The sequence below is a fragment of the Lepidochelys kempii genome, chromosome 3 (genome assembly GCF_965140265.1).
Source record: "Lepidochelys kempii isolate rLepKem1 chromosome 3, rLepKem1.hap2, whole genome shotgun sequence".
NCBI lineage: Eukaryota > Metazoa > Chordata > Testudines > Cheloniidae > Lepidochelys > Lepidochelys kempii.
In genome coordinates, this window is record NC_133258.1 from 91,603,471 (window position 1) to 91,627,872 (window position 24,402).

Genomic DNA, 24,402 nt, shown 5'->3' on the forward strand with positions numbered 1-24,402 from the left:
CAAAACCTTAAATTACAGTGAATAAATGAAGTCTTGGCACACCACTTCTGAAAGGTTGTCGACCCCTGTTTTAATGCATTAGCCACACCGGAAAGACTTGTCTTATCTCACTCAGGCCGTTTAGTGCTTTGCCAAACAGCAGCAAATACTCTGGGACCTGTATGCAGACTCAGGAAGACATCACATCTGTTTAATAAATACATATTCTGCAACACTGATAAGCCAGTTTTCATTGTTCAAAGGTGAAACAAACAAGCAGCACGTGGTAGAAGTAAATTGTTCTGTTCCTTTACAGTCTCTTTAATGAAAGGAAAGTACGCTCCCTCACAGGTTTCAGAGTAGCAGCCGTGTTAGTCTGTATTCACAAAAAGAAAAGGAGTACTTGTGGTACCTTAGAGACTAACCAATTTGAGTATAAGCTTTCGTGAGCTTATATTCAAATAAATATAAATACTTATCCGATGAAGTGAGCTGTAGCTCACGAAAGCTTATACTCAAATAAACTGGTTAGTCTCTGAGGTGCCACAAGTACTCCCCTCACAAACACTCTTACAATTGAAAAAACAAAACAAAGCCTCCGCAAACTTCTTCTCAGCTACATCTGAGCATAAGGAGCTGATACAAAAAGGTATATTTCTGAAGACACTGTGACACTAGCTGCTCACAATCCCTTTGCTGTGCTACAGGAAGGCACCTGGCAGGTCCCTGGCAAGTTCACGCTGCAGTGATCGTGCTCAGAGGGAAGTGCAATGTACAGGCTGAGAGAGGCCACGGAAGAGTGAAATGGAACTCTGGCTGACAGAAACCTCCCACATTTGATTGTGAAGTGCAAGCTTCTGTTAACTTTACCATAAATAAAACCCACAAGCTTTTAGGGTCTTTACATGCTAGTCTATTACTAGTATATTGCCCTGCTGTTGCCAGATATTTTAGAGTGCAGCCAACTGTGCAAAGTAAAGAGGATATGAAAGCAAAATAAGCAAGTACACATGGTGAAGACCTCTGTTTATCTCACAGTCTGTCAGACCATAAGGGCAAAACAAGATACCATATTGAAAAATATGATAGCAGGCAAAAATATCTGCTGCAAGGTAAAGGAAAGATATTTTGAATGAGGAACCTTTACAGCAAAATCCTAACAAAAAGCAATTTTACTGTCTTTTCTTATTCAAGAAAATAAACTGCAATATCTTCAGTATTTTATGTGTGTACATCAAGCGCCATATAATAAATAGTAGGACGAATACGTTTTAAAGTTAAGTACAATTTCAGTAAAGGTCTTTTTCAACTAAAATAAAAACCATGCAGAAGAGTGAAAGCACAAACTCTATAAAAACGGAGCCATCCAATCTAGCATAAACAGCAAATGGGATTATTTGATCAGTTATCTCCACAATCTGTCAATCTTTATTCAACGTTAACCATTAACCTGTCAGAAATGCAAAAAAGAAATGCGATATTTACAGTTGTCAGTGTGACTTTAGTTCTGCTCCCTTGTGTCTGCACCCTTTAAACTAAATGAGGCTGAGTCCTCTCAGAAAATATATCTGATCTGTAACTGAAGACTGTATCATAATGAATACACGGAAGGGAGAGAATAACAGGTATATTATGGTTGCACAGGCATGTCCTAGCTGTTGATTTTGCAGCTTAAAAAACCTGTTAGAACCCCTGAAGCTTCAGCCCCAGAACACAGACAGTTCATTACCTGAAAACAGTTAAAGGCTGTCGTCCCAAAGGGAAGGAAGGACCACTAGGTACAGGTGCCGGGGGAGTCAGTGGTGGGCAAGAAGGCAGGGCCAGCTCAGACCAAGGGCATTCCTCCTCTAACAAATGACAAAGGTTTGTTGCAAACAGAAGCAATGGGGGCTGTGGGAAGTGGTGTGGGCCGAGGGACGTGCTGGCCGCTGCTTCCTGCAACCCCCACTGGCCTGGAACAGTGAACCGTGGCCAGTGGGAGCTGCGATCGGCTGAAACTGCGGACGCTGCAGGTAAACAAATGGTCCCGGCCCGCCGGTGGATTTCCATGACAGGCTGGGTGCCAAAGGTTGTTGATCCCTTCTGTAACCTCAGCTCCATCTCCTAGGGTTGAAGCCCTCGAACTCTGGCTCCAGACCTCAGCAAGTCTAAACCAGCCCGGGTGTCCCCATTAAAATGGGGTCGCGACCCACTCTGGGGTCCCAACCCAGAGTTTGATATCCACTGCTCTAATACCAACATAGGAAGCAGATCTGAAGACAATCACTGTAGAGTGAGCAGAGATTCTTTTGTGAATTGTGTAGCAGAGATTTAGGAAGTACAGTACAAATTCTCATGTATTTCTATAGTGATTCAGTTTTATACCACCAGAGTAACATGGATGTATTCCTGCTATTTTGGAAGGGACCTAACCCTATACCTGTGGTCTATCAAGGTGAGCAGATATATCTTAGGCAAGAAAGTACGAGTCTCAATTATATCATATATAGCATTTTTTCTTACATTAGCCCTGCATCAACTTTGGCCTCTCCTTCCAAGATCTGTACAACCTACTTCCTAACTTTGGTTTGCCAAAGCAACATACCTAACTCCCCCTCTTTGTCACCTCTTCTCTCTGCACCGCTTCCATGCAACATGCTGCAACTTCTTTGCTGACCCAGTCCCCATGGCTCCCACAGTCTTTTCTGATATTGATGGTCTTCTTGAAAAAAGTATTTCCCCCCAGTCATTCTTTAATGATGTAATTAAAACAACACACAGACCTAGAAGGCATTTTTATCACCACCAAGGTTTTCTTTGATTACATTGGCTTGTCCATCCTTCATCTGCTTGTCGTCTATTTAGATCAGTGTCATCCAACATGTAGCCCAAGGCTAGGCCACTTGGGGCTTCTGAGAGTATAAACCATGGCCCTCAAGGTCCCCTCTGTTAAGTTAAAAGAAAAGGAGTACTTGTGGCACCTCAGAGACTAACCAATTTATTTGAGCATAAGCTTTCGTGAGCTACAGCTCACTTCATCGGATGCATAAAGTGGAAAATACAGTGAAGATGTTTTTATACACACAGACCATGAAAAAATGGGTGTTTATCACTACAAAAAGGTTTTCTCTCCCCCCACCCCACTCTCCTGCTGGTAATAGCTTATCTAAAGTGATCACTCTCCTTACAATGTGTATGATAATAATAGAGACTGGGAGTGGTTGAGTCTTTATAAAAAGTAACCTATTTCCCCGTGTTTATTCCCCCCCCCTTCCTCAGACGTTCTTGTTAAACCCTGTATTTGTGCTGGAAATGGCCCACCTTGATTATCATACACATTGTAAGGAGAGTGATCACTTTAGATAAACTATTACCAGCAGGAGAGTGGGGGTGGGGGGGGGTGGGGAGAGAAAACCTTTTGTAGTGATAAACACCCATTTTTTCATGGTCTGTGTGTATAAACATCCTCACTTTTTTTCCCCATGGTCTGTGTGTATAAAAACATCTTCACTGTATTTTCCACTGTATTATCCGATGAAGTGAGCTGTAGCTCATGAAAGCTTATGCTCAAATAAATTGGTTAGTCTCTAAGGTGCCACAAGTACTCCTTTTCTTTTTGCGAATACAGACTAACACGGCTGTTACTCTGAAATCTGTTAAGTAAATCAGCCATGTCACTAAAAAGAGATATTAGGGGGCACCATTTCCCCAAATGAGCACTGCTTCCCTATCGGCCCAAGAGTAGCTCTGCTCAAAGCTGAAAGGGCTCAGAGCAGTTATCATTGCTGTTCAGCTTCAGTTTCTCCCTACTGGCCTCCAGCTGCATCATAGGGGTGAAAGGAGAGAGTAGCTCTGGCTGTGAGGTCCCCAGGGAGAAAATGAGTGCCAATGACTCTTCCTCAACCTGGCAGAATGCCTAGCAAAGGATGACGTTTGTGCCTTACACAGCAACCAAGGGCAGCCCAGGAAATGGGAAAGAGGGACAGGCTGAGAACCAGCAAACAGTTATTACAGCTATGGCTCACCAATTCTTTGCCAATGCTCCTGTGCAAGTTGGAACTGCCAAGGAACCACAGACCTGTCAATATATAATCAAACGTCCTGCATGTTCTAGACCTCATCCCTCTAACACATTTCCTGGGCAAAGGACTGTGGAGTCACAGGAGCCAGTTGAGCGCAGGGATCCAAAACCTTTCAAAAAGAGTCTTGCACGCTTTCAGCATAAAGAATAATATTAAATATTATCAACAACATAACATTTAAAATAGTGTTAATTTGCTAATTTGGTTTACTGAGCATTCTGACAGTTCAGAAGCAGGGTCATCCTATCTCTGCATTTCACTCTGCCTTAGTTTCCACACTTGTGTAAGCTAGAAGGTCAACTTCTCAGCCAGTACATCAGTGAAGCTCCCATCATGTCAGTTTCTCAATCCTATTCCTCAGGGATGCGATTATTGTTCAAAATATACACAGATCTCAGTATCAATCAGAATGGTAAATTAAGTCCTGCTGCCTGACCTAAGACCTCAGTCTCAGAGAGTTTCTGCTTATATTCCCAGGCAGGCATTTCATATATCAGCGTGGCCCAGAATTTCATGCAAGAGCCTCCCTACTTCCCGCCAATCTCCCTTTTAAACTCTCTGAATTTAAGGCCAGAAGAGAACCTTAGAGAGTCTAATCTGACCTCTCATATATTGAAGGCCATTCAATTTCACCCATTAACCCCTGAATTGAGCCCAATAACTTGCTTGGGAAAACATCTATTCCAGACACGCATCTAATTTTGATCTGTCGTCAAGAGATGGAGAATCTACCACTTCCTGTGTTAGTTTGTTCCAATGGCTAATCACAGAAAGGTAGCGGTGGAAGAGACTTTGAGAGGTCATTAGCCCCCCGAGCTCAGGTAGGATCAAGTACACCTAGACCATCCCTGATAGGTCTGTCTAACCTGTACTTAAAAACCTCCAATGATGGGGATTCCATAACTCTTGGAAGCCTATTCCAGTGCTTAACTATCCTTACAGTTAGAATGTTTTTGTTAATATAACCTAAATCTCCCTTGCTGCAAATTAAGCCCATTTCTTGTCCTACCTTCCCTCATAGGCCAGGTTTTCTAAAACTTATCATTTTTGTTGCTTTCCTCTGGACTCTCTCCAATTTGTTCACATTCTTCCTAAAATATGGTGACCAAAACTGGCTACAGTACTCCTACTAAAACCTTACCACTGCCAAGCGAAGTGAAAGTTACCTTCCATGTCTTACATACAACACTCCTGATGATTGATAAAATGTTGAATAATGTGGGGCTTAGTACAGATCGCTACGGAACTCCAGTAGAAAACATCCCACTCACTGACTCCCCGCCATGACAATTACTTTGAGTTCTGTCAGTTCACCAGTTCTTAATCCACTTAACATGTGATTTATTGGTAACTTATAGTGCTAGGGTTTTTTGTTTTTAAATCAGAATGTCACGTGGTATCAAGTCATATGCCCTACAAAAGGCAAAGTATATTACATCTTTGCAGTTACCTTTATCAACCAAACTTCAAGTCTCAACGAATGAAGTAAGGTTTGTTTGACAAGATCTATTTTCCACAAAACCAAGTTGACAGGCATTAATTATATCATTCCCTAGTAGTTGCTTAATATCTTCCACAGTTACTAATGTACGGGAAAGTACTTCATCAACCTTATGCAATACGGGCACCTAATCCTGCTTCTTTCCAGATAAATAAATATTTTTTTGTTATGTAACATTTCTGCCTTTTATGCAACACTAACAATTACCACCTCCATCTACTTTCTGGCTTTTATGAAGACCAGTTGACCTTCAAGCTTTCACTTTATCTATTGTCTCATAGCATCAGCTGACAGGCAGCTGATCAATTACAGGTGGGATTAGATGCAACTCCCATTCGAGGGTCTGCCTTCTGGTGACAAATACCTTATGAATTCTGATCATGTATCTACCTTAAAGCAAAATGTAATTTAACACATTTGTGGATAAACAGCCTAGAAGTAAAATGGTCACTCACCTTCTCGTAACTGTTGTTCTTTGAGATGTGTTATTCGTGTCCATTCCAATCAGGTGCATGTACGTGCACAGCAGCCACAAGATTTTTCTCCAGCAGCATCCACTGGGTCGGCCTGGGCACCCCCTGGGGTCGCGCCTTCATGGCGCTCAATATAGAGCCCTGCTGACCTGTCATCCCCTCAGTTCCTTCTTGCTGACTACTCTGACAGAGGGGTAGGTGGGTGGGTATTGGAATGGACATGAACACCACATCTCGAAGAACAGTAACGAGAAGGTGAGTAACCGTTTTTTCTTCGAGTACTTGTTTATGTCAGTGCCAAATCAGGGGACTCCCAAGCCTAAATTCCAGAGGCGGTGTCAGAGTTCAGATGTCCACTGACTGCAACACTGCTCTACCAAAAGCCGCATCATCTCTGGCCTGCTGGGTGATAGCATAATGTGATATAAAGGTATGTATAGAGGACCACGTTGCTGCTTTGCATATTTCCTGAGTGGGAACCTGCGCCAGGAAAGAAGAAGCCTGCGCCCTGGAGGAGTGCGCTGTGAGCGGAGGGGCAAGCCCCTCTGCCAGGTTTAGCACTCACGGATTCAGGACGTGATCCACAATGAAATTCGTTTGAGGAGACTGAAAGACCTTTCATCCTGTGTGCCACAGCCACAAACAGTTGAATGGATTTCTGGAACAGTTTAGTTCTTTCAATGTAATAGGCTAGGGCTCTGTGGATGTCCAACAAGTGAAGCCTCTGCTCCCCAGCGTTTGTGTGCAGCTTTGCATAGAACACAGGGATGGAAGAAGTCTTGGTTGATGTGAAACTGGGAGACAACCTTCGGGAGGAAAGCTGGGTGTGGCCTGAGCTAAACCTTGTCCTTATAGAACACCGTGTAAGGAGGCTCTGATGTTAGGCTGAGGTTATTGCTAGCAGAAAGGCCACCTTGTACGAGAGGTAGAGCAGGGAGCAAGTTGCCAGAGGTTCGAAGGGTGGCCCCATCGATTTGGAAAGAACCAGATTAAGGTCCCAGGCTGGGACTGGTTGTCGGACGTGTGGTATAACCTGTCGAGACCTTTCAGAAAAGAGCTGACCAACTCTCTGCACCTGGATGGAAGGCCGAGATGGCAGCCAAGTGAACCTCTACTGAGGGCTTCCTGGCACAGGAGAGAGGAGTGTGTACCATCCCGTTTGTTGATATAAACCATTGCCGTGGTGTTCTCAGTCATAACTGATACACATCTCCCTGCCAAGTGGGCTCCGAAAGTCTGGCATGGTGGACCGCTCTGAGCTCTCCGACATTGATGTGGAGAGTGAGATCCACCTAAGACCAGAGGCCATGGGTCCTGAGGTCTCCCAGAGGTGCTCCCCAGCTCAAGGCTGACATGTCCATCACAAGCAAGAGGGATGGCTGAAGGCTGGTGAAGGGGACCCCTACACACACTACCTTTGGCTCAAGCCACTGCAGGAGGGAGTAGAGGACCAGGTGAGGCAGAGTCACGACCCTGTCTGAACTGTCCCAACCCAGCCGATACACTGAGGCTAACCATGACTGGAGCGGCTGGAATCTAAGCCTGGTGTGTTGCACCACATAGGTGCAAGCAGCCTTTTTTCCCCAGGAGTTTCAGGCAATTCCTTGCTGTGGCAGTGGGGAACTGCCTAAACCTTCAAATGATATCACCCAGGGCCAAGAACCTAACTTCTAGGAGGTATGCCCTGACCCGTGTTGAGTCCAGTACCATCCCTGTAAATTCTAGCTGTTGAACCAGGGACAACATAGATTTCCCCACTTTCAGAAGGCCCAGTTCACTGAACGTCATTCTTATGAAGTTGACCTGTGCCTCCACTTGGGCCCATTCATCGAGGTACAGGAAGACCTGTACCTGCCACCTACGTAGGAACGTGGCCACGACTGCCATGCACTTGGTAAATACTCGAGAAGCCGCTGACTGGTCGAATGGGAGGACTGAATTGGTAGCGGTTGTTGCTCACCACAAACCTGAGGTACTTTCTGTGGGACAGTGTGACTGCTATATGAAAGTACGCATCCTTCAAGTAGAGTGCGGTATACCAGTCCCCTGGATCCAGAGAAGGGATAATGGAGGCCAAAGAGACCATGAGGAACTTGAGTTTCTTCATGAACCAGTTGAACTCTCGCAGGTCTAGGATGGGCCTGAGCCTGCCTTTGGCTTTTGGTATTCAGAAATACCAGGAATAGAAGCCCTTGCCCTTCAGCTCCTGCGGAACCTCTTCCACTGCTCCCAGCTAAAGGAGTGAGTGCACCTCCTGTATGAGGAGTTGCTCATGAGAAGGGTCCTTGAAGAGGGATGGGTAAGGAGGGTAGAAGGGCAGGAGGGCTGAGAATTGGAGAGAGTATCCCCTTTCTACCATGCAGTGCACCCATCAGTCTGATGTGAAACGAGCCCACACAGGATAGAAAGGGGATCGTCAGGAAGAGAAAGACGGGTTGGATCCAGTCCATGCACTGGTGCACCTTCAAAAGGCCTGTTTCTGGCCTGAAGATGACTTGGATTGGCCAGAGCCCTGTCCTGAGGACAGGTGCTGTCTTTTCCTGCTGCTCCTGTTCCTCCTCCAGGAATCATTTTGACAGTTCTGTGGTTGGTACAACCGCGGAGGGGGTTGCAGCCTGAAGTGTTTCTGCTGGGTGGCAGGAGTGTGGAGAGCCACCCTCAAGTCGCTGGGCCCAGAGTCCTTTAGGCTATGCAGCCTTTTATCGGTCTTATGAGGGGCAAGGCAACGTGTGCAGGTCCGGAGGGGGCAAGGATATACACCACGTGATCGGCATCCTCTACAACCTCCTCCACCTGGATGCCCAGAATCTTGGCAGCCCGCTGCAGCAGCTGCTGTAGTGCTGTCCTCTAGGGCCAGGGCTATAGCAGTGCCTGCCACTGCCTCATCTGGTGAGGAAGAAAAGGAAAGCCCCAGAAAAATTGGCTGTTCCCTTTCCTCCATGACCAGGGGATCCAGCAGCAGCTTGGATTCCTGGGATGCAGATTTCAACCCCAACAGTGCTGTGACTCTCGGTGCCATGACTATAGAAGCCAGTGCCGGGAGAGTCAGTGGTTACATCAAGACCGCCGGTGCTGGGGCTGTTGGTGCCGATGGCGTCTATGTGATTGGCAGCGGTACCATGGGTGGTGGTAACCTGGTATTGGGAAAGGCTAGAGCCACTCCTGGTACTCCCGGAGCTGACTGAGCTGGAGGCAGTATAAATGCTACCAATGCTGCTCTAGATTGGGACTCCTGGCTTCGCCCTTGGATTTGGTGTAAGGCCCAGGGCATCCAGAAGGGCCACTGCGTCAGGTGTTGCCATTGAGCAGGCCACAGTGCCGGGTAAGCAGGACGATCCTGCCGCAACCTCCATCTCCTACTCCTCCTCCTGTCCGATCAAACGGAGTCAGAGTCTGTCTCCGAGAAGGATGACCATGGAGAAGCTGCACTGCAGGGAATAGACAGTTTGTGGCATGGGCGAGGGGACTGGCGTGGCTCCCGCACCTGTGCCATTGGTGCCAGGGAGAGGTCTGGGGATGGTGAGTGTTGCGACATCATCACCGGCTTTCCCCTTGATGGTGCCTTGGGACAGCCCGGTGCGGGCGATTCATCCCTCCTGGGAGGGGAGAACAGCACCATACAGTGTAACAAGTCCTGGGCCACCATAAGTACCTCAAGAGTAAATGAAAGCTGTAGCTGTTGGCTCCATGGGGCCAGCAAGCAGGGAGGATCCAGATTCAACTATGCCACCACTGGAGCAGGAGTCGACGTGCCCCTAGCAGGCGAAGGGGCCAAGGTGGTGGGGCCCGACTGGGGTCTCACAGCAGCTGGCTCCTTGGTCTTGGCCAGGGGACAGCGGCCCCTCTCTCGCCTCCTTTTCTTTTGTGGCACAGCTGATTGCGAGAGGTGCCCGCCTGAATGCAGGAGGAGCTGTGACAGTGCCGGGAGTCTCTGCAGATGGTGCCGGGGTGCTCCGCACCGAGGAGGAGATGTTATGTGCGGGATCCCCCAATCTGGGGTCTGACAGCGGCTGGACCGCAGCTTCCATAAGAAGGACTTTAAGATGCTAGTCTCTGTCTTTCGAAGTGTGAGGGCGAAACCCAAGATAGATCTGGCTCACCACTCCTTCTGGTGACTCTCCCCAACGCACCTTAAACACAAGGTGTGCAGCCACTTTTAGGCATACGTTTGCCACATGCCTTGCAAGTTTTAAAGCTTAGAGACTGTGGCATACCATAGTGCCAGGAGTCTTGGGAGGGGATGGGGGAAACCCCCATCGAAAAACTTATCAACTATATCTACACTACAATTACTAATAACTAACACTAACGTATGATAACTATATACAACGGACACTACTAATGGTGCTTGCCAAGGCAAGAGCTATGGGATGTTCCAGCTAACCATCACTGGCAGTAAGAAGAAACTGAGGAGGGGTGGGGTGGGGCAGGTTGGCAGGGCTCTTTATTAAGCCATGAGTCATGAAGGCGCAACTCCCGGGGGCGCCCAGGCCTATCCCACGGATGGTGCTAGAGAAAACATCTTCTGGCTGCCGTGCACGCACACACACCTGATTGGAATTGACATGAACAAGCACTCTAAGAACTAGTTGTTACAGTGTTTTTGTGGATGACAGCCTGAGATTAACCCTGTACCAGATTGGTAGGAGCCAATAACTGCAGTGACAACATGTTTAGGCCCTCTGAGGGAAACCATACAATATTGTTTCCCTCACTAACCCTTTGGGATGACAAAGGAGAGCTCAGCCTCATCCAGTCTTCTCCAGTCAGAATGAGTAATCGCTCATGACGGATCTGAGGAAGTAAGGAAGGATTTACAAGGGAAAAGCCCCCTTGTCAGAAAAACTATGACAAAAACCTTTTTTTCTTTAATTCTAGATCACTAAAAATGCACTAGATGGTTAAGGCTACTACAAAAATAAAACTGATGGTTACAGACTGTTGCTTACAATTTTTAAATAGCTTGCCACATTTTTAACCAATAATTATATAATAAAACCCTGTTCATACTTCAACTACTAAAATTAAATGACATGGTTTGCTATATTACCGATCAAAAGTATTACACTCCTGTGGTATAACTGACAAATTGGATATTATATAACTAGTAAGAAATCAGTATAACACCCCTTTTTACTCAGAACTGTTCAAGCCCCAATGTGCATGTTTAGAACTTTCGTGCCATTCATAATATTTTATTTTCATGCTTGTTTTCCTTCCAACAGACTTTGACGGGACAACAATTTATTACGCCCCATGATAAATGTACCCTTAGGATCTCCCCTAACCTTTTAAAATACTTTTATTTCTATTCATCCTCAAAGCTAAACAAAAGAAAACCACTTTTAAGTGAGACATTTAAAGTATACCAACTTGAGTCTACTTTGGCAAACTACTAAACAAATTCAAACATTAACAAGACATTTTCAGCTGCTAGTTTAACTAAACTTCAGCATAGACCCAATTCTCCGTTTAAATATCTCAAAATAAAAACAGCCCTGTTTTTCCAGGAAGCAATTTTACTGCAGATTGTTATATTACTGGGAAAACTAGAAGATGGTCTAGCTAAAAAAAGGCCAATGGGAAGTGCCATAACTATAGGCAGGACTCAAATCATTGAGTATACCAAGAAAGTCAGTATTCACCATAGGAGCCAAATTTGTAGAGAATTCAACTGTTGGCCTTCTCAGAAGCTTGAGAGCGTATTCTGAGCAATAAAAAAACAAACTATATTTGACAAATAGCTTATTTGGTTTTAGTCTTTCAGCTTAACATTTGTAGCTCCACTAATCAATCAATTTCATACAATTCTTCATACTCATTTTCTTTGTTTTGTAATACCATTTATTTTGCTAGGTTAATCTTAAAGTGGCTGTGTTAATAAATTTGGTAACAGTAAGTCCATCCAGTGAAAAAGAACAACCTAAAACTAGCCAAATTAAACAAATGAACATCCTTAGTTTTACAAGATTATAGACACCATCATTTAATTTAGCTAAGCTATGTTGCCATACTCTGATGATGGGGGCCATATAGATACCTAGACAAAGAGAGATTAAGAGTTTTGCCTCACAGAGTCATTTTTAAGTGCTATATGTTTCTTCATTTTATCCTTGTTTACTAGGTTATGTATGTAAAGAAAACAAATTTTATAGCTGTGGAAAGTGAAACGGCAGAGTTCTAAAACTAAATTTGTAGAGAGTCCAGGAGTTCAAATGAAGACTTCAAATATACTTTTTTTAAATAGCTACCTGATCAATCTTCTCTTTCTGCAACAACTAACTGAAACGATCAGATTAATTTCACATAACCCCCATCTATACACCAGCTGTGTAACAGTAAACGTTTAGTAGCTGTATCACTGCACGGATGATAAAAAATAAATCCTTTGCATGGGTAAAAAGACAGTTACTAAAAATATCTCAGAAATTTAATATACAAATAAAACGTTAAGGAAGAAAGGGCAATAAAATGTTAACTAGTGCAGGATAATATGATAAAACATTTCAGCAGAGATATACAGACATATGACAAAGAATGGAGCCTGTTCTGTTTTTCCACTAGCTGTAAGTGCTGAGCCTTAAGTGGTATTTGGAGCTAACCTACCTAAATTAAAGTTAGCATTATTCAAAGTAAATTTATTCATTTAGTTTTCTAACACAACTAAACCTACATTTAACTCCGCCGCAGCTCTAAAAAAACCTACTGATTAAAAATGGTTCATGCCATAGGGGCCTATTTTCATAGACTGTGCACTCAGAGTGCCTTCTTGTGATTTAGAAGAACTGAATTCCAAGATGTGGAATAGTGTCCATATAGGAAACAGGTTTGCAACAGCTAGTCTGTGTCATTTCTACCAAGATAAGCCCTTACATCCAAGCTTATTCACTTTCAGGTCATGGGATTCTCAACTTCGCTGGTCTTATCAGTATGCATAAAAGTCCCTAACTACACTGACATTTACAGTGTATATTAATTATAGAGAAAGCTAATAACTTTATTGGTAGATCATCATCTTGTGTCCTGTACAGAAACAGACCAAAAGTTTTAAAATTTGGGCATCTAAAGTTGACACGCAAGTTACAGTGGGATATTATTAAAGGTCCCCATTAGCAACTCCTACTAACTGTAATGTGAACTGCAAGCATTCAACCCTTCTGGAAAAAAAAAGTCAGATTACCTTGATTTAGGAGTCAACTTTGGGTACCATTTTGGCCTCAAATTGTATAGTCAGTCAACTAAAAAGTGCTTTTTGAACATGCTTGATTTTTTTCACATCTATCAAGTAGCTTTGACCAGAATATTAGTTCTAGCAAGAGAAGCTGGCTGCACAGAAGCAGTGACAGGCCAGTGTCCTTTTTCCCTTCCATTTAGCTAGTCCCCTTTTAACTCATGACCACTCAAAAAATACCCCACCCACAGCCCCCCAAAACTGTGGCACTAACACGCCATTTGTGATCATTCCGTTCATTCTGACTACAGGTTACAACTTTGTCTCCTATGTCACCTTGCCTAGTTAGATTATATGCTTTATGGGGGCAGGGATTATTTTTTAGTTTGTTTATACAGTGCCTAGCACAATGGGACCCTGTTCTCAGATCATCACAATGCACTAACAATTAATAAAAAAAAATAATCCCCAATACTCACCACATTGAAATCTAAGTTTTTTTCTACCCATTCCTTGGCTTCCTTGAATTCATCTTTCATTTCCATGATATACAGTGTATCCAAGGCATCTACTATTGTTGCTCCTTGAATGTTACCTGAAAATACATGGAAATATAATTATAAACTCTAATAGTAATTTCTTCAAATAAATCTGGTTAAAAATAAAACATACGAACAAGTGTACAACTAGTTTCTAGTCAGTTAATTTTGATTCTCATGCCTGAGTAAAACACTAATGTTTTGTGTTTCAAATACTGTAGGGGAATGTTTATATTTCATTGACTTTTCTACTGGATTGGGGGTGTGGGTGGGGAATTGTGTTTTATACTTTGATTTGTAAGGATTAGATTTTCAATCGGTAAATGTCATGTCAGCAAATGTCTATTTCACTGTAAACACAGAAGCTGATGAAAAACATTTCCATGGATTGCAGAAATTTACAGATTGGCAAAATAAGAAAAATGCTGCTTGAGAGCTTAGTTTGATTTAAGGATATTTACTTTTTGTATTTTTACATGTGATGTTGAAAATTTTTTGTTTTAATGGTTATAAAAATTAACTTTTGGAATCTCAGTGTCTGATGTCATTTAATTATTGTCTGACCCTCCCCCCGTAATTTCCCACAACTGTGAAATTTCGAATGTAATAAAAATTTTAAAAAATGCATAACAAACATACATCTATTATCCACTGAAATTATTTTTTTTTAAATCATATTCTGCCAAGCCTACTTATACGGCACACACTAAAATTTGAGCACAATGTAATTGATAACGTCCCTTCAAGTAGTAACAGAAGCTCTAACAATATTTTTGCATTGATAAGACTGACAAAAGTACATAACTAAGATTACCACAACTGTAATACTAGTTAATGTTATATTTGTGAAAATGTATTTCAGAGTCTTTTTTTGGGTACTCAGTCAGTCTGTCTGTCTTGCACACTCAGTGCATAATACTAAACAGCCACTGAGGATCTTGAAACACTTTATTAAAGATGTACTCAGTTTCACAACAACATCAAGAGTTTGAGAATAATATTCTCATTTTCTAGGGTCACACAGGAGTGCCTGACAGCAAGGAACAGACTCTTGAACTCTTGTCTTCTAATCATGTACTGCAATCAAAAGAACATCCTTTCTCTAAGAACTTGTCTACACTGACAAAACTGAAAAAAACTAACCCTCAGCGATACAAGTTTCAGGACTGTAAAGTGTCCATGTAGACAGTGCACCAGTGCAGAGAGTCACGCTGCCAGCGCCGGTAGCTACGCCCCTCGTGGAGGTGGTTTTTTTAGAGCGCTGGGAGAGCTCTCTCCCAGCTCTGTGCCGCAACCACACAATGCACATGAAAGCACTGCCATGGCAGAGCTTTAGCGTTGCCACTGTAGACTAGCCCTAAGTGAATTGTGTTTATATTCCACTTGGCCCTACCTTGACCTCAAGTGACCTCACCTACTATTATTATTTGTCTTACTGTTCCTAGGAGCCCTACTCATGGACCAGGCCCCATTGTGCTAGGCATTGTACAAACAGAACAAAAATACAGTCCCACCGCACAGAGCTTACAATCTAAGTATAAGACCAGAGACAGACGGATACATACAGTTTTTCAAATCTTTGTCTTCAGTGTGCATGTCAACCAGTTTATCTTCCAATTCAAAACCAAGGAGGTATTAGATGCTATTTCTAGAGCTAGTTCTGGTGACTCACATAGGCTGCAATCTTTCTTCTTGATTTTGGGGACTTAAAGAAGTCAGGTTATCACAACTTTCAATTAAAAAAAAGTATTTATCCTGTTTTGGTGCAAAACAAAATACATCACTAGTGTTTAAAATCTGCCACTGACTTTTTCCTGAAGATTCATGAACCAATCACACTGGTGAGGCAGGGGGAGGAAGCCATCTGAGTTACTTGCTATTGGCTTTAGGATGTCTCAAGCTTCGTCCAAATTGACTTCCTCCAAACTGACTTCCTGAAGAAACTACAATCCATTGGTGATCTTCCTGAAAACACCATCCTGGCCACTATGGATGTAGAAGCCGTTTACACCAACATTCCACACAAAGATGGACTACAAGCTGTCAGGAACACTATCCCCAGTAATGTCATGGCAAACTTTACAGACATGAAATTTGCGATATTACAACAGAAAAACTTCAAAACCAGACTCCAGTGAGAGACTGCTGAATTGGAATTCATTTGCAAATTGGATACAATTAACTTAGGCTTCAATAGAGACTGGGAGTGGCTAAGTCATTATGCAAGGTAACCTATTTCCCCTTGTTTTTTCCTCCCCCCTCCCCGTTCCTCAGACATTCTTGTTAAACCCTGGATTTGTGCTGGAAATGGCCCACCTTGATTATCATACACATTGTAAGGAGAGTGATCACTTTAGATAAGCTATTACCAGCGGGAGAGTGGGGTGGGGGTGAGAAAACCTTTTGTAGTGATAAACACCCATTTTTTCATGATCTGTGTGTATAAAAACATCCTCACTGCATTTTCCACTTTTATGCATCAGACAAGTGAGCTGTAGCTCACGAAAGCTTATGCTCAAATAAATTGGTTAGTCTCTAAGGTGCTACAAATACTCCTTTTCTTTTTGCGAATACAGACTAACACGGCTGCTACTCTGAAACACGGCAAACCTGGTGGCTGAACTTTGTGACTTTGTCCTCACCCATAACTATTTCACATTTGGGGACAACGTATACCTTCAAACCAGCAGCACTGCTATGGGTACCCGCATGGTCCCACAGTATGCCAACATTTTTATGGCTGACTTAGAACAACACTGCCTCAGCTCTCGTCCCCTAATGACCCTACTCTACTTGCGCTATATTGATGACATCTTCATCATCTGGACCCATGGAAAAGAAGCCCTTGAGGAATTCCACCATGATTTCAACTATTTCCATCCCAACATCAACCTGGACCAGTCCACACAAGAGATCCGCTTCCTGACACTACGGTGCTAATAAGCGATGGTCACATAAACACCACCCTATACCGGAAACCTACTGACTGCTATGCCTACCTACATGCCTCCAGCTTTCACCCAGACCACACCACACAATCCATTGTCTACAGCCAAGCTCTACGATACAACTGCATTTGCTCCAACCCCTCAGACAGAGATAAAGCCTACAAAATCTCTTTCAAGCATTCTTACAACTACAATACCCACCTGCTGAAGTGAAGAAACAAATTGACAGAGCCAGAAGATTACCCAGAAGTCACCTACTACAGGACAGGCCCAACAAAGAAAATAACAGAACGCCACTAGCCGTCACCTTCAGCCCCCAACTAAAACCACTCCAATGCATCATCAAGGATCTATAACCTATCCTGAAGAACGACCCCCATCGCTCTCACAAATCTTGGGAGACAGGCCAGTCCTTGCCTACAGACAGCCCCCCAACCTGAAGCAAATACTCACCAGCAACCACACACCACACAACAGAACCACTAACCCAGGAACCTATCCTTGCAACAAAGCCCGTTGCCAACTGTGCCCACATATCTATTCAGGGGACACCATCAAAGGGCCTAAGAACATCAGCCACACTATCAGAGGCTCGTTCACCTGCACATCCACCAATGTGATATATGCCATCATGTGCCAGTAATGCCCCTCTGCCATGTACATTGGTCAAACTGGACAGTCTCTACGTAAAACAATAAATGGACACAAATCAGATGTCAAGAATTATAATATTCATAAACTAGTCAGAGAACACTTCAATCTCTCTGGTCACTCGATTTCTGACCTAAAAGTGGCAATTCTTCAACAAAAAGACTTCAAAAACAGACTCCAAGGAGAGACTGCTGAATTGGAATTAATTTGCAAATTGGATACAATTAACTTAGACTTGAATAGAGACTGGGAGTGGTTGAGTCATTACACAAAGTAAAACTATTTCCCCTTGTTTATTCCCCCCCCCACTCCCCACTGTTCCTCAGACGTTCTTGTTAACTGCTGGAAATGGCCCACTTTGATTATCACTACAAAAGGTTTTCTTCCCCTCCCTCCGCTCTCCTGCTGGTAATAGCTCATCTTAAGTGATCACTCTCCTTACCGTGTGCATGATAAACACCCATTTTTTCATGTTGTGTGTATATAAATCTCCTCACTGTATTTTCTACTGAATGCATCTGATGAAGTGAGCTGTAGCTCACGAAAGCTTATGCTCAAATAAATTGGTTAGTCTCTAAGGTGCCACTAGTACTCCTTTTCTTTTTGCGAATACAGACTAACACGGCTGCTACTCTGAAACCTCCAAATTGAGTGTACAGTCCTGAATAAATTCCATCACAGCCATAGCCCACATACTGAGGATGCCACAATGTCACAGCTGGTGCCAGGCTAGCCAGCCCACACATTCACAGTGTCTGTTCACAAGGGCATGGGGACAACACCTCGGATACTCTATGGAAGCACTGATATGGTGATTGAGCACTATATAAAAACTTGGATCAATAAAAAAACCTAAGCTAAGAATAAGAAATTCCTTTTTTAATTCGAATATGAAACAAATTAAGACTTGTAGTATCACTGATCCAACTGTCAGCTCCAGAGTGTATGTTCATAAATCCTACTCCTCCGCAAGATTTTATGATGGGCAGGAAGTTTGGCAGGAGCCCAACACCCACGAAGCAAGGAACAAGGTCAGTGCTGCTATCACAGCAGGCTTGCCCACATGCGTGCAGTTCAGTGCTAGCTGCAATTTAGTACTGCTGTTATGGAACTTCTGCTTTTAGAATACTGCATTTTAAATGTTTAAATAAAATTATAGATACAGCGAAGATGAGAGGAATTCTTGAGAAGAGTTAATACACACCATACCAAATCGAATCAGGAAGACTCAGTGAACAAAGGACTTACAGAACAAAAGAGGGCTTAAAATCCTGAGAAACAGTACTGGAAACGATTAAAATACTTATTGGAAAACCAACAGCTAACACAGAATATCCAAGCATTTCTGAGTGCAGGCACTGTTAGCAAAGGATGTAAAAAAAGTTTTAACAGACTGAGAAGCAGCTCTATAACGCAGGCTAGTGACTACCTTTTTGTTCTGTGTTTATCAAGTACCTATCGCAATGAAGTATTGGTCCATGACTGGGGATCTTAGGTCTTATGGTAATACAGATAACTGCAGTAATAATAAAAGCAGCATTCTAGTCTAAACTTCCACTTTCACTGATAACCTTCTCAAAATGTTATTTCAGTCCAAAACTGTTTATATGCTTCTTCTTATCCCAAAGAATTTTAGTCAATAATGAGCACAGTAATTTTAAGCCAGATTTACTCAGTAGTTTAATATTTATATTTTAAATTTAATTTTAGTTTACATATGTGATCTAATTGTGTGTTTTGTACAGAAGCATCGAGATGTATTGGCTAACATTTGATAACACTAGTTTGCCTGTGAATTCATCTTGCTGAGTCAACAGAGAACTAATTTTTAGAAATATGTATTTAGTTGCCAGTGTAACTTTAACACTGTCATACTGTTTTTGAAATATACCAGGATAGAAATATATCAGCAATGCGGGTTTGTACTAAGACTATAAAGCAATACTATTTTCCTGAGTTGAACTGCAGTACTAATTGCAGTTTTGGTTTCCTGCTTTAGAATTTAGAGCTTCAGGTCTCCTGCTTATTCATGAAACAGATAAGCAATTTGACTCCTTGTACAGAAACAACAGGGCTGCCAATTTTTTTTTTTGAGAGACTGGTTTGAAGGACACACTAATTCTTCTATTACTAGTTACTTGTGACACCTAACGTTACTGTAACTGGTTATAGTTTAAGTTTAAAAGTTGTTCCTATCTTCTTTGTTCTATCTTCATTTATAGGAACTCTGCATTTACCCACCTCTCTAATATTCTAAGACTAGCAGAACTACATAGCTATAACACTGCAGATATACCACCCCATGTCCGGCACTAGCGTGACTTCACCTTAGCACTCCACTCAGAGAGCTCATGTTCACTCAGCCCTAGGGCCTGAAAGAGGATGTTTACTAGTAACAGGATGGCAGAACTGCTGCTGTTTCTGAGGTTTGAAACCAGAAGGGTGTCTCCTCTTCCCACAACCCCTGCCTGGAGCCCCTTTCTCATAAATTCAAGCTGACAGTGTCCCTTTAACTTAGTAAAGTAACTTGTGCTTATCTAAATTCAAGTGTTCTTACAACGTAAAACATAATACAAAATGCAAGACGTACACTGCTGGTAGCTGGAAGACAGCAGTTCAGGAATGATACATTGTGATCCAAGTCAACAAAATCATACAAGAAAATAAGGGGCATGCTCAGGAAATCTACTAGAATGCATGGATAAGAGGTCAAGTATCAGGGGTAGACATGTTAGCCTGTGTCATAAATATAAAGGAAAGGGTAACCACACCTTTCTGTATACAGGGATATAAAATCCCTCCTGGCCAGAGGCAAAACCCTTTCACCTGTAAAGGGATAAGAAGCTAAGGTAACCGAGCTGGCACCTGACCTAACATGACCAATGAGAGGACAAGGTACTTTCAAATCTGGAAGCAGGGTGGGGAGGGCGGGGAGACAAAGGGTTGGTCTGTCTGTGTGATGCTTTTGCTGGGAACAGATCAGGAATGCAGCCTTACAACTCCTTTTAAAGTAATCTAGCTAGAAATGCGTTAGATTTCCTTTTGTTTAATGGCTGGTAAAATAAGCTGCGCTGGATGGAATGTATATTCCTGTTGTTGTGTCTTTTTGTAATTTAAGGTTGGACCTAGAGGGTTTCTCTGTATTTTGAATCTGATTACCCTGTAAGGTATTTACCATCCTGATTTTACAGAGGTGATTCTTTTACCTTTTCTTTAATTAAAATTCTTCTTTTAAGAACCTGATTGATTTTTCATTGTTCTTAAGATCCAAGGGTTAGGGTCTGTGTTCACCTGTACAAATTGGTGAGGATTCTTATCAAGTCTTCCCCAGGAAAGGGGGCGTGGGGCTTGGGGGGATATTTTGGGGGAAAGATGTCTCCAAGCGGTCTCTTTCCCTGTTCTTTGTTTAAAACGCTTGGTGGTGGCAGCGTACGGTTCAAGGACAGGGCAAAGTTTGTACCTTGGGGAAATTTTTAACCTAAGCTGGTAAGAATAAGCTTAGGGGGTCTTTCTTGCAGGTCCCCACATCTGTATCCTAGAGTTCAGAGTAGGGAAGGAACCTTGACAGTCTGTGTCCGCAAAAACAACAAGGAGTCTGGTGGCACCTTAAAGACTAACAGATTTATTTGGGCATAAGCTTTCATGGGTAAAAATCCCACTTCTTCAGATGCAACTGAAGAAGTGGGATTTTAAGGTGCCATAAGAGGATACATCATATCATGTTATGGTTCTAGAGACATTTAATAACAAAGTACTGTGAAAGCTGCTTATAGTGAATTTTGTAATAGTTTAGCTCCACTTACAGGAAAAAAGTTTGTATCTGGATTTCCTTCAGTGCATTTCAATGGACTTTTTGTCTGCTTGCATTACAATACCTCTCCCTGAGTTAATCCTCTTGTAATACAGCTAATCTCTCTAAAGTGGTGGTTTTCAACCTTTTTGGACTCGTGGACCCCTAACAAAGTTTTGAATGGAGGTACAGACCCCCTTGGAAATTTTAGTCTGAAGACCCCCAAGGGGTCCACAGGCTGAAAACCACTGCTCTAAAAAGAGTTAAGTACTGCATTCCAGGGTGTGTAACCTAACCCATCCCCTGCTTTGAGCAAGAGAAAAGATGCTTCTGCCCTGTTGAGGAAAGAGGTTTGGAGTCATTCATAGCTGCAGCTGTTTCCTGTGTGGAGCAGAAAGAAACAGTTTTGCTATCTGATGCAAGCAGTTATAGTAAGAATGTGGCCTTCCTAGGCACATCTAAACAGCAGCTGGCAGTGAGCTTCCCAGCCTAGGTAGACAGACTCATGATCCATGGGGTTGGATGTGTCCTAGCTCGGGTGGGTAGCCCGAGTCTCTGCTAGTACACCACCATCCACACTGCTATTTTAGCGTGCTAGCTCAAACCCCACTAGCACAAGTGTCTACCTGAGCTGGGAGGCTACCAGCTTGAGTGAACAAAATGCAGAGACTTTCAGACTCCCCCTGTATTTATATGACAAGCTGACTGTGGTGTTATAAAAAAAATTAAAATCTGCCCCTAAATTTTGAACAATGTACCACCCAGTCTCTGTAGCGTGGGAACTGAAGTCATTCAGATTTTAGACACATTAAAACACTCAATCTTTTTTTATTAGATGTATTTAGAAAGATACTGATTTCTTCTTAATACACAAAAGTTTAAAGCGGAGATCTCCAAAAAAAGCAGCTACAGTGGGTAATGTACAATATTTTATAAAGATAAAACATAAAAAACGCTCAACTCAGCCATAAATATGTAGCCATGATTGGTACCTCTACAGTATTGAGCAAGGGACTGAGCAAAGAGACTGGTCTAAAATTCTTAACCAAGGAAGAAAGAAGATAGAGTTGTCAACTCTCACCATTTTATTTTGAGTCTCGTAATATTGCGTGTTATTCTCAAGACTCCAGCTCCGGGAATCCAGTGATACATGGAAATCTCCCCCTCTTAAAAACAATAGCCAAAATAAGTCCTCAAGTTTCATCAAAAAGTGAACACCCCCATGCCTGAACAGGTACGAAACTAAGGCCAATACAAAGAACCTAAATTTTTTTGTTTTGTTTTGTTTCATAGTTTTGAGGCCTGACTCAAATTTTGAGCACATGGTGTTGGAAATACTGAGTTAACTCACAAGTACTATTTATGGGAACTCAAAATTACAAGAAAACTACATAGAGCATACAGTTGTACCATGGATAAACCACAACTGTAACCATTCAAACCCACCAAATACAACAGGAAAGAAACAGGAACTTTCTAGAAATGAAACGGCAGACTAAGTAACAAATCACTTAATACTATGTTAGCTAAATTATTCAAGCCTATATATACACACACCACCTTTTTGAAAACCTGCATCTGTAGACCACATGTAACTCTGTAATTAAATCAACGTTAAATCTCAAAGTCCCAAGGAATTATAGACCAGTGAGTTTAATTTCAATGCCTTTATTAGAATAAAGCAGATGATTTCTGAGCATCAAAAGCAAAATAAGATTGCTAATCATCATTTCAATGTAACACTATCAGGCTAAGCTCTTTTTTCAGCAAGGCAACAAATGTTGGGAATAAAGGAAATCCAACATACATTTCTCTCAAATTTAAGTAAACTATTTTAAAATGTTTCACAAGACTTTTCGTACAAAAAGATGTTTGACTTCGACAGCACTATAAAAATATACCAATGGTTCAGTGCCGAGTTGCAAATAATGTCAATGAAACTGAGTAGGGACATATTCTAGATTCTTCACTGTTTTCTTAACTATTATGGGGACGGCACAGAAAGAACACTGATCAAACTGGAGGATAATTACTTGAAAAAGGATTACACACTTAGAGGGTAATATTACAGTTTGGAGCCAAGTTTGAGAAACTGGATTCAAATCCTTAAAGTTTGACAGTGACAAAGTTAATTTAGTTCATAATGGCAGGAATAACCAAATGTACAAGTTTACTGAGTCGGCAGTAGTACAAGAGAACAATCAAGGAGTTAAGTGTAATTTAAAAAAAAACAGTAAAAAAAACAAAGCACACACAAAAAAGGCAAATACCAATTGATGTTCTATTTTAGTTACATATTTTAAAATAAAAAATAGCATGTGATTTGTCTTACTTAGGGTAGGAACAAACATAAAGAGGGTGGTCAATAGAGCACATATTAAATGGATTAAGATTTGACCAGCTAACAGATCTTAAAAAGAGAATGGTCATTGCAGGGGGGTGTTTATAGTGGGTTCCAAAGGGATCAACATCGGACCTGACACTGTTTGACATTTTCATCAGTGATCTGAAAGTTAATAAATTGCCTGATAAAATCTGTGGATGACAAAGACTGGCAGAATGGTAAATTATCAGGAGACAGAACAGTCAATCAGAGCAACCAAGATCACGTGGTAAGCTGTGCCCAATTTAAACAATATGGATTTTAATACCACCAAATGCAAGGTTGTATATCTAGGAACAGGGAACGGAGGTCTGACCTACACAGTAAGAAAATGTATATTGGAAAGCAATGACTCTGAAAAGGATTATGGGGTCATAGTGGACAAGCAACTCAAAATGAGTTCCCAGTTCAATACTGTGGCAAAATGGCCTAATGTGAAACTTGGACATCTAAACAGAGGAAGCAGCAAGGTGATTTTACCTCTGTGCATGTCATTGTTGTGATCGACAATGAAATACTACATATAGTTTCGGTGACTACATTTTTAAAAGGGTGTTGAAAAAACTGGAGAATGTGCAGAAAAGAGCTATAAAAATTATTTAAGGGTTGGAGAAAATGCTTTACAGTGCCTGTTTAACTTATCCAAAAAACGCAGAGAGGCGACTTTGATTGTAGTATACAAGTATCTTCACTGGGAGAAAATACCAGGTACTAAAGGGCCCTTGAATGTAGCAGAGAAGCATCACAGACTGGAAGCTGAAGCCAGACAAGTCAAACGGGAAATTGGGCACACATTTTTAACAGAGTAATTAACCATTAGAACAAATTACAAATGGCATTGGTAGAGTCTCCATGTCTTGTTATCAACTGGAGGCCTTTCTGGAAAATGTTTTAGCCAAACACAAG

The 24,402-nt window shown here is 42.2% G+C and overlaps 1 protein-coding gene across 1 annotated transcript in view; it reads right to left on the reverse strand.

Annotated features, from left to right (window-relative positions):
- The window catches only part of MAN1A1 (mannosidase alpha class 1A member 1), a 215,514-nt gene that overhangs the window by 115,287 nt on the left and 75,825 nt on the right, over nucleotides 1-24,402 (reverse strand). The window contains exon 3 of the mRNA XM_073337170.1: nucleotides 13,665-13,780. Within this exon, the coding sequence (XP_073193271.1) occupies nucleotides 13,665-13,780 (116 nt within the window). The remainder of the gene's footprint in view (nucleotides 1-13,664; nucleotides 13,781-24,402) is intronic.